Raw genomic sequence first — 10,723 nt, 5'->3', positions numbered from 1 at the left:
AAGACTACAAATCCTAGTGAGTATCGAGTGGTCTTATTATCGCGTGAACTGTGAGCCTTTGTTTCCTGCGTGTCGCAGGAAGTGACGTTTCGGGTACAGCCGCTACCAGAGTCCCTTTCTCGCGAGGCGGAAGAACCCCGATCGCTGAGGAGCAAGGGGGCGCTAGGAAAAGGAACTGGGTTGCGACGGTCCGGCGAGAGAGAGCTGGGGTGCGGGGAAGTTGGGGAACAGAGGCCGCTAGGTGTCCGAGTAGGGTAAGACCGCACTGACCCGGCGGAAACGAGGCAATTGTCGGGCGGATCCCCGGACGGAGAGCTAAGGTTGTGTGGAAGGCGCTGCTCCCCGGATGGCGACCGCAGATACTCCGGCCCCGGCCTCCAGTGGCCTCTCGCCGAAGGAAGAAGGGGAGCTTGAAGATGGGGAGATCAGTGACGACGATAATAACAGCCAGATACGGAGCCGGAGCAGCAGCAGCAGCAGTGGCGGCGGGCTGTTACCCTATCCGCGGCGAAGGCCTCCTCACTCGGCCCGGGGCGGTGGATCCGGCGGAGGCGGTGGCTCTTCCTCGTCATCGTCCTCTTCTCAGCAGCAGCTGAGGAATTTCTCACGCTCGCGGCACGCGTCTGAGCGGGGCCACCTCAGGGGACCCAGCAGCTACCGACCCAAAGAACCATTCCGGTCTCATCCGCCCTCTGTACGGATGCCTTCGAGTTCACTGTCCGAAAGCAGTCCCCGGCCGTCTTTCTGGGAGCGGAGCCACCTCGCCTTGGACCGTTTCCGCTTTCGAGGCAGGCCTTACCGGGGTGGAAGTCGCTGGAGTCGGGGGCGAGGAGTGGGTGAGCGAGGAGGCAAGCCGGGGTGCAGACCCCCTCTGGGAGGAGGAGCAGGATCCGGGTTCAGCAGCAGTCAGAGCTGGCGAGAGCCCTCTCCACCTCGGAAGAGCTGTATCCTTAACGTGGCGGTCGGCGCTGGGTGTGTCACTTACCAAAGTTCCCTTTAGCGTCATTACTAGGTCTGTGAGACGAGTGTAACTTTGAATCATCAGAACCGCTGATTTCTCCCTGTGTCAGTATACTTAAAGTAAGTTGTTCTTTGGTAATTCCCCGTGTGTCACACTATAGTGTTGTTCTTAAGACTGCTTCATTGGATATATTAACGTGCTATGGATTGGGTTAAGCTAATGAAATCTAAGACAGTTAAGTCTGATTTGTAATAATACCTTAGAAGCCCAAGTTTCGTTAGCATTTGTATTTTTGCTGGGACAGAAACTTTGTATTTTATGTGAAGTTGACATATTGTTAGAGAAAAAATATTCATAAACAGTTTGGGGAATACTGTTGCTTTATCATATTGCGGTTTGACATTGAAAATTGTGAAAGTTTCAGTCTGCGCAGCCCTGCACTATTTTTGTGATTCTGTTTTTATCTTGATTTATTCCGGTTGCTGCCTTTTAAATTGCGGGAGGGGGAGGTTAAAAAAAACACTCTGGTGTCTTTAACAAGTCTGTTTCAGAGCTTTTTGATTCATTTGATCTTTTTGGAACGCTTTACCTCCTTTACGTTTGTATCAGTGTTCACTTTTGCGCATTGTGTAACTCTTCCTGCTGACCAAATGAGGGCCAGAAAGAGAAAGATAAACTTATCAGCATTTTTATTTTAATATGTTAGAGTGGAGGAATGTGTATGCGAGGGTGGAGATATCGGATACGTTGAGAAAGGAAATAGTAACATACCAGATTTTTGCTACTTCTAACCTTATTCTCAGTTTTAAACATTCCTGAGTTTACTCAGGATTTATACAGAGGAATCAATCATCCGAAGGTTTCCTGTTTTATAATGGGTTTGTAAAACACTATCTTGACTTACACTGTGACCATTGCAAAAGTTTAAAGACTTTCATTACTGGTTGTAATTCCCATAATGTGATTTTTAATTTCGTCATTATATATGAAACTTAAAAGTAATGACAGTTATTTGGAAGACAATCAGAATTACTTTTATAGAACACTTAGGTCCAGAATAGGTCTTTCTCAAATGTCATGATGTAAAAGGGGCAAGGAATGTACATTTAGGTAAGAAACGGCAGCTTCTGATGCTAGTCCCCTGAAAAACCTTACTTCTGCAACCAAAAGTTGGGTTAGGAACATTTTAGGATTGTTTCAGAGAAAATCATGTAGGCGCTGGGCGTGGTGGCTCACGCCTGTAATCCCAACACTTTGGGAGACCGAGGTGGCTGATCACTTGAGATCAGGAATTCGAGACCAGCCTGGCCAACATGGTGAAACCTTGTCTCTACTAAAAATAAGAAAGTTAGCCAGCGTGGCACTGGGTGCCTGTATTTCCAGCTACCCGGGAGGCTGAGGCAGGAGAATCGCTTGAGCTGGGGAGGCGGAGTTTTAGTGAGCAGAGATTGCACCTCTGCACTCCATCCTGCGCAGTAAAGCAAGACTCCGTTTCAAAAAAAGAAAAGAAAAGAAAATTATATAGATATTTAACTTTTTAAAAGCCAGCACATGGTTCTTCCAAGAAGGTTAGAAAACCTCTGCCCACGGTGTTTCTTAATCCATGGATTTGTAGTCTGTTTTCAATCCAAAAGCCAGAAAGGCTGTTTGAGCATATGTGTGTGTATGATTTAAAAATTTTTTTCAATTAAAAAAATTTTTATTAAATTTATTTTAAAAAATTTGGAGAGACGAGGTCTTGCTATGATCTTGAACTTGTAGCTTCAAGAGATCCTCCTTCCTTGGACTCCCAAAGTGCTGGGATTTATAGGTGAGAGCCACCAGTCTATATGTGTTTTGTAAAGGTACAAAGAGGAAACCTGTAGTTTGTATTAGGGAAACAAATGAAAATAAGTAGTTGTAGTTTAGTATAAAAAGTTGAAACTGAGGTATGTGTATAAAAAGTACTATGGGAGCTCAAAAGTTTTTCTTAAAATTTTTATTCTGTATTAGAAAAGGGGGAGGTGAGTAGGCTTTCTTTCTGCTTTTGTCCTCTTTCTGCGTGTTTATTCAATACTATTTTGGGCCTCTACCATAGACCTTTATTAATTGGTAAGCTTGTATGTTTTTATTAGTAAACTGGCATATGATGTTGCAAAAAAAAAAAAAGTACCGAAAAATATCCAGTCTGTGTGACTGATTTCTGTAGTAACTTGTCATAAATAAGATATCTTACTGTTTTTCTTTTCACAGATGCTGCACTTAAAAGGATGCTTATTTTGATCCTCTGCTCATTGTTTTCCTCATGAAGTATCACTGATTCATCCTAGAGGTGGTGTTCTTTTTAAGAATTTGAGAAGGAAAACGTAGTTCCCAGCTACTTTTGTATAATGTGAGCAAACAAAATATTTGTTACAACACTTTATTCAAATTTATTTAATATCAAGATTGTACTCAGTTTAATTCATATTTCCACTGTGTGATTATAATAATACCTTTTTTATTTTACAAATACTGTATAAAGAAATAATACAGGTTACTCTGTGGCATATTTCTATAATTTAGAAGTAAAGTAGCCTGAGTATAGGGTTTATTTATTTCTGTTTTTGTCATAACTCCTTTCACTGTAATAACTAAGATACGCTAGTTGCAACTTTAAATAAATAGAATAAACTAGATTCAATTGCAGTTCTTATTTTCATCCTTAATTTTTCTTAATGATAGACACTTTGTCAGTACATCTTAGCATGTCTCCCTTGAATGACTGCTCTTTTAAACTTTCAAATCTGATGAGAGCTAACATAATTAGGCCAGTGTCTCTCATCGGTAAGAAGTCATTCCATTTTCAGCTGCAGCTGAAAAGGTTGAATAGCACTTCTTTTTGTTTTAAACCAAGGTTCAGTTAGAAATTGTATCTTAACAAGCGTAAAATTAAATCTGGTAAGTGTTGGTTTGATCTTAGCTATTCTGTATAGATAGGGATAGATTTTCTTTAGCCTTAAAGGAGATTAGTCAGTTATAGTTGTAACTCAATTGCTTTTCCTTATTTTTCTATTTAGCATTTTTATTAGTATATTTAATCATTTCCCTTTGCAGATATTTCCAAGGTCTTCAGTCTTTTTTTTTTTTTTTTTTAAACTGCAGTTGTGCCTTTAAATGACTCCAGTGAAAAGTAAGATATAAATGCAGATAATTACAGAGCTTACGTACAAAGAGTGCATAAGAGGGGAAGGGGGAGTGAGAAACTCAGGCTTCATAGAGGTGACGCTCGAATTGGGGTTAAGTTGAAGAACAGACAAACTTAGACACAAAGCTATGCAAAAATTGTGATGAACAGGGAAAAAGTAAGTTTGGAAAGGAAAGCACAGGTCAGATTATATTTATTCTCAGGATTTTGGACTTTTTTATTAGTGAAATTTAAACAAGGGGAGTAATCTTATATTTTTATTCTAGAAAGATTACTCTGGCAGCAGCAGTATGAAGGATGGCTTGTAGGAGGTAAGAGAAATATCTTTTCACCAGGGTAAACTCTCCTGTGGTAGGTAAAACGGTGGAGGTGCATTAGAATGCTCAAAATAAGAAGAGAAAGAGGCTAAGTAGTGCTCTCTGAAGAGCACCATTATCTCACAAGTTAGAAAGGACTCAATGGAGACTTAAAAGACAAAAAACAAACAGGGAAACAAAGGGAAACGGGGAGTTATGGAAGCCAAAAGAGAAGTGGTTTATGGTGTCAGATTCTCATAGGGGTCAGGTAAAAAAAAAAATAAGGTTTGAAAACATTGATAAGGAAACTTAGCCACAGCAGTCTCTCTAGATTAATGGGACAAAAACCAGATTCCATTTGGTAAGAAGGGTACAGAGAAACTAGTTTTCTTGCAAGAAACTTGACTTTGAAGAGATCAGAAAACCAGAGATTTACTAGAACAGTTTTGCTGTAGAACTGTTAAGATTTTCAGATGTACTTACTGCTTATTTTTGTTTCTCAAATGATGGTAATTCTCATTTTTAGAACTGATCATCAGGAGAGTTTAAAAACCTTTTCTGCTGCTTGTCCTGTGAGGAGTTTAAACAGAAGAACCATATTTGGGGTACTGTATTGTTACATCCTAGCCAACTGAAAATGATCTATAGGCTGGGTGTGGTGGCTTATGCCTGTAATCCTGGCACTTTGGGAGGCCAGGGCAGACAGATCACCTGAGGTTAGGAGTTCGAGACCAGCCTGGTCAACATGGTGAAACTCCATCTCTACTAAAAATACAAAAATTAGCCGGGCATGGTGGCACCCACCTGTAAGCCAAGCTACTCAGGAGGCTGAGGCAGGAGAATTGCTTGAGCCTGCAAGACAGAGTTTGCAGTGACCAGGATCGCGCCACTGCACTACAGCCTGGCTGACAGAGCGAGACTGTCTCAAAAAAAAAGAAAAAATCTATAAATGGTATATTAAAACCCCAGGAGGTGCTGTCTTTTCTCTTGCTAATATCTGGTCTGGAAAAATGAGGTATAACAGTTCTCATGTATGAATTGTTTAGAATAAAAATTGTAGTTTGAAATTGTGTAGCTGTTTCTAAGGAAGAAGTTACTTTTCGTGTATCACTGTGTTAGAGAAGAAAATAAGAACAGTTGCTTCAGATTATTTTCATTACATTTTCCCTTCTCTGTAGGGGAAAAATAGGAGATATATTTTGAGTACTATTTTAAAGTGTTTTGTTTGTTTTTTTTCTTTTTTTTGAGGCGGAGTCTCCCTCTGTTGCCCAGGCTGGAGTGCAGCCGTGGGATCTTGGCTAACTGCAGCCTCCGCCTCCTGGGTTCAAGCAATTCTCTTGCCTCAACTTCTCAAGTAGCTGGGACTACAGGCCTGCACCACCACGCCTGGCTAATTTTTGTATTTTTAATAGAGATGGGGTTTCACCGTGTTGGCCAGGCTGGTCTTGAACTCCTGACCTGAAGTGATCTTCCTGCCTCGGCCTTCCAAAGTGCTGGGATTATAGGCGTGAGCCATCGCGCCCGGCCCCCTGAAGTATAAATTATCCACATCCGTGACAAACCATTCAGTTTCTCCCTTCTTCATTCAGAAAATAATCTTTAACATTCAGCTAATTATGACTTTCCTGGCACTTATAGAAGGAAGGATGCGATAACCTAACCAGGTGGACTATCTATGGATACTACTGGTAATTACAACACTAGTGATTTTGTAAGTGGACTATTTATATGGTACTTATTAAATTCAAGTATGGACACATGATGAAAGTGGGTATTAGCTGCACATACATTAAATGGAATTTAGTAATTTAAAAATATCGATTCATTTTTCTTGAAAAATTAAAAAGGGAGAAAATTCATCCATAATCTATGTGGTTTTTTTTTTTGTTAAATTTAACTGTGGAAAATTTTTGGAATCTGGTTTCCTTAATATGCTGCTCAGCCAAAAGTTTTGGAAGGTCTCCATCGAGAAAACAAAATTATTCATCAAAAAATGAAAACTGTGTGGAAGAAACTTTTGAAGATTTGCTTTTAAAGTATAAGCAAATACAGTTGGAACTAGAATGCATCAATAAGGATGAAAAACTAGCATTGAGTAGCAAAGAAGAGAATGTGCAGGAAGATCCTAAAACATTGAACTTTGAGGACCAAACTAGCACTGATAATGTCAGTATTACAAAGGATTCAAGTAAAGAAATAGCTCCTGAGGAGAAAACACAAGTCAAAACTTTTCAGGCATTTGAATTAAAACCACTCAGGCAAAAATTGACTTTACCAGGAGATAAGAACCGTTTGAAAAAAGTTAAAGATGGAGCAAAACCGCTTTCCCTGAAATCCGACACTACTGATTCTAGTCAAGGTAATGGAATTAAATATTTCAGTTAGTAATGACTTCTTTGTCTGAAGGAGTAACTACTTGTTTTGGTAGTGTACTTCATTTAAATGATTGTACGCTCATTTAAATGATTATAATTATCTGTAAATTTTGTACTTTCTGTGTAGACATATTATTGAATAATTACTAATTTTGTTTACTTTTAGTCTTTATTTCTTTATTTTTTTTTTGCCTGACATGTTGGCCTCTATAATAGAATGTTATACATCAGTGATAATAGTGGACACCTTTGTTTCCTAATTTAAAGAAAATGGTTTTGACATTTGTCATTAAATATGATGTTAATTTTTTTGTAGGTATCGCTTATGGGGTAAGGGAGGGTTTTACTCCTATTCCTAGTTTGAAATTTTCAGTGTGAATGGATGTTGAAGTTTACAAAATCTTTTTTCTTCATTATTGGGATGAGCATCTAATTTATTCTAATTTGTTAGTGTAATGAATTATATAATTTATTTCTAGTATTAAACCACCCTTGTATGCTTGCGTTTAATACAGTTTATGATATACCATTTTTAAATCATGGATTTGGCTTGTTTTTTCTTTTCCTTTTTATTTTTAAGATATAATTTATATACAGTAAACTTTACCTTTTAACATTATAAATGTCTGTGTAGTTCTTCAGGTTTTGACAAATGCAGACAGTGCGTAACCATCACCAGCCACCATTAATATACAGAATTCTTTCATCAACCTCAAACAGTTTCTCCAAGTGTCTTTGTAGTTACCCCCTCCCTCAGCCCTTAGTTCACCTGTAACCACTGATCTGTCCCTATAGTTTTGCCTTTTCCAGAATGTCACATTAATGGAATCATACAGTATATTGCCTTTGATTATAACTTATTTCATTGAGCATAATGTGTTCGAAATTCATTCATGTACTTGTATATGTCCGTAGTTCTTTTTCGTTGAGTATCCCATCATACTATAGTTTATCCATTTCCCAATTATGTTTGGGTTTTTCCAACTTTCGGCAATTACAAATGAAGGTTTGCTAGTGTTTTGTTTAGAATTTTACAGGTTATGTTCATAGCCTGTAATTTTTCCCCCCTCTTTTTCCTTGCCAGTTTTTAGTGTAAGGTTGTGATACTCAAGTCGGTTGGGGCTGGTTTCATCTTTATTCTCTGCAATAGTTTAAGATTGGAAACATGCTGAGATACTTGGTAGATCTTGCTGGTAAGTATCTGGGCCTGAGTGGAGTTTTTTTCCGAGAAGGTTTTAATCTGACTTTTCGTGTTTTCTATTTCTGTTAAGGCAGTTTATGTAAACTATATATTTTTTGTAATGTGTCTTTCCTATAAGTTATAGAAGTTATAAAAATTATTCTTAAGAATCCTTTACTTTTTTATCTGTAGTATTTGTAAGTTGTACCTTTTTTTCCCTGCTCTCTTCTTTAATTTCCCCTGAAATAAGTATATAGGTTCTTAAACTTTAATTTCCCCTGAAATAAGTACATATGTTTTTTCCCTGCTCTCTTCTTTAATTCCCCTGAAATAAGTACAAAGGTTTTTCAGCCTCTCTCCTATTAAGATCATTTTAGACCATCAAATTTGACTTTAGTTCTGTCTCAGGTTGGGATGTTTTAACTTTTTTCATTCATTCTAAATATTTTCTAATTTTTATTTTTCATTGACTTGTAGGCTACTTGAAAGTATGTTTCTTCGAAACATGTAGGTTGTCTAGCAGTGTTTTTTATTGATATCTAAGCCGATCATACTGTCAGAAAATAAGATTGCTTTGATAACCAATCTTTTGAAATACTTAAAGACTTCCTTTATTGTCTAGTATGTAATCAGTTCTTGTAAGAGTTCTGTGTATGTTTGAAAGAAATTTATAGATTACTTGAGCTTTTTGTGTTGTTCACTTTTTTATTTTTTGATACGCTTGATCAGCTACTAAGAGAAGTTTATTCAAATTTGCCAGCATGATGATGGATTTGTGATTTTTACTTTTTGCTTTAAATACTTTGAAGCTGGGTAATTAAGTCATTATGTAGTGACTTTATCTCTGACGTTTTTGCCTAAAAGACTATTTTGTCTTATATATTAATAGCCACATGATCTTTCTCTTTATATAATTTCCCACCCTTTCAGTCTTTCTATATCCTCATGTCTCAGATATTACTTTGTACATAGTATAGAGCTGGTTTTAATTTATAATTCAGTATGACAATCTTTGTCCTTTAGCTTAAACATAGTCTACTCACATTTTTTATGATTATTGACATTTGGTTTTATTTCTTTTTTTTTTTCTTTTTAGTCTCTTATTTTTCTTCACACAATTTTTTTTTTCATTTGCTAGTTTGGAAGTTAAATACTAAATTTCTGGTCTTATATTCCTGCCAGTGTTTAAAGTTAATCAAGAACCTTACCCTTTCCCCAAAATACAAAGAATGATGTTTGCTAAGTTTTGCCTATATTTTTAGCACTTTCTTGGCTCACTGTTTGTATTATGTCTGGGATTATATATGTATAAATACATTCTTTGTGTGTGTGTGTGTGTGTGTGTGTGTGTTTTAGATAAGGTCTCACTGTGTTACCCAGGCTGGAGTGCAGGGGTGTGATCATGACTCAGTGCAGCCTTGACCTCCTGGGCTCGGGTGATCCTCCCACCTCAGCCTCCTGAGTTGCTAGGACCACAGGCATGTACTACCATGCCCGGCTATGTTTTAAAAATTTCTGTAGAGACGGGGTCTCAGTATGTTGTCTAGGCTGATCTCAAACTCCGAGCGCAAGTGATCCTCCTGCCTTGGCCTCCTGAAATGCTGGGATTACAGGTGTGAGCCACCATGCTCAGTGCTTAAATACATCCTTTAGACATTTTTGCTTTTAATGTGTTTTTGCTGGGTGGAAAACGGTTTCTGTTTACTCTTTTTAAAAGATATTTTCCCTGGGTTTAGAATTCTAGGTTGTTTAATTATATGCTTTTTGTTTGTTTGTTTGTTTGTTTTTGAGACAAAGTCTTGCCCTATCATCCAGGCTGGAGTGCAGTGGCACTATCTTGGCTCACTGCAACCTCCGCCTCCTGGGTTCTAGTGATTCTCATGCCTCATTTTCCTGAGTAGCTGGGACTATGGCACATGCCATTGCACCTGACTAATTTTTGTATTTAGTAGAGATGGGATTTTCCATGTTGGTCAGTCTGGTCTGAAACTCCTGGCCTGAAGTGATCCACCTGCCTTGGCCTCCCAAAGTGCTAGGATTACAGGCATGAGCCACCACACCCAGCCCCTAATTATGTTCTTACTAACAATATTTTCTGACTTCCATTGTTGATTTTCAAAAGTTATCAGTCTTAATGGTTTCCAATTTGAAGATAATCTTTTTTCTTTGATTGTTTTAAATATCCTTTTTGTCTTTGATACTCTGTAGTTGAACTGTGATGTGCTGATTGTAGATTTCTTTTTTTGTATCCAGCTTGGAATTTGTTGTTTCTTGAATCTGGATTGGATCTTGCATTGGTTCTGAAAAAATGATCATTATTTCTTAGAATATTATCCCATTCTCTCTCTTTTTTGGAACTCTGTATAGATGTATGTTATGTTAAGTCATCGTACTTTATCTTTCATGTCTCCTAATTTCTCTAAGTCTCTATCACTTCGTAATTGACAAATTCTGGAAAATTTTCTCTGATACATCTTTCATTTTACTGATTCTCTCTTCAGCTGTATCTGATTTGCCTTAAGCCCACTTACTGAGTTTTAAATTTCAATTACAGTTTTTATTTTTATTTCATTTTTGTTTGTTTTCAAATCACTTTGATCATTCTTTGCACTTTTCTTCTCCCTGCTTATAATTTCAGCTTTATCTTTGTTTCTTTAAACAAATTAACCGTAGGTCTGTTTTGTTTTATCTCCTATCCCTGCTAATTTTCAATATCTGAGGTCTTTGGGGGTTTGATTTCTGATG

The 10,723-nt window shown here is 37.8% G+C and overlaps 1 protein-coding gene and 1 long non-coding RNA gene across 2 annotated transcripts in view; both read left to right on the top strand.

Moving 5' to 3' along the window:
* The first annotated feature begins 131 nt into the window (after positions 1-131).
* ZFC3H1 (zinc finger C3H1-type containing) overlaps positions 132-10,723 on the top strand; it is a 53,814-nt gene continuing 43,222 nt past the window's right edge. Inside the window, exons 1-2 of the mRNA XM_023226510.2 lie at positions 132-944; positions 6,366-6,782. Coding sequence (XP_023082278.1) covers positions 347-944; positions 6,366-6,782 — 1,015 coding nt within the window. The 5' untranslated portion in view covers positions 132-346. The remainder of the gene's footprint in view (positions 945-6,365; positions 6,783-10,723) is intronic.
* LOC111552331 lies at positions 975-5,149 on the top strand. Its single transcript, XR_002734610.1, has 3 exons — positions 975-1,080; positions 3,194-3,332; positions 4,394-5,149. It is a non-coding gene; the product is annotated as an uncharacterized LOC111552331 (long non-coding RNA).

This window comes from Piliocolobus tephrosceles, chromosome 10 (genome assembly GCF_002776525.5).
Source record: "Piliocolobus tephrosceles isolate RC106 chromosome 10, ASM277652v3, whole genome shotgun sequence".
NCBI classification, from domain to species: Eukaryota; Metazoa; Chordata; class Mammalia; order Primates; family Cercopithecidae; genus Piliocolobus; species Piliocolobus tephrosceles.
Note: the sequence above shows the minus strand (reverse complement) of the source record. Positions and strands in the feature narration are given on the sequence as shown.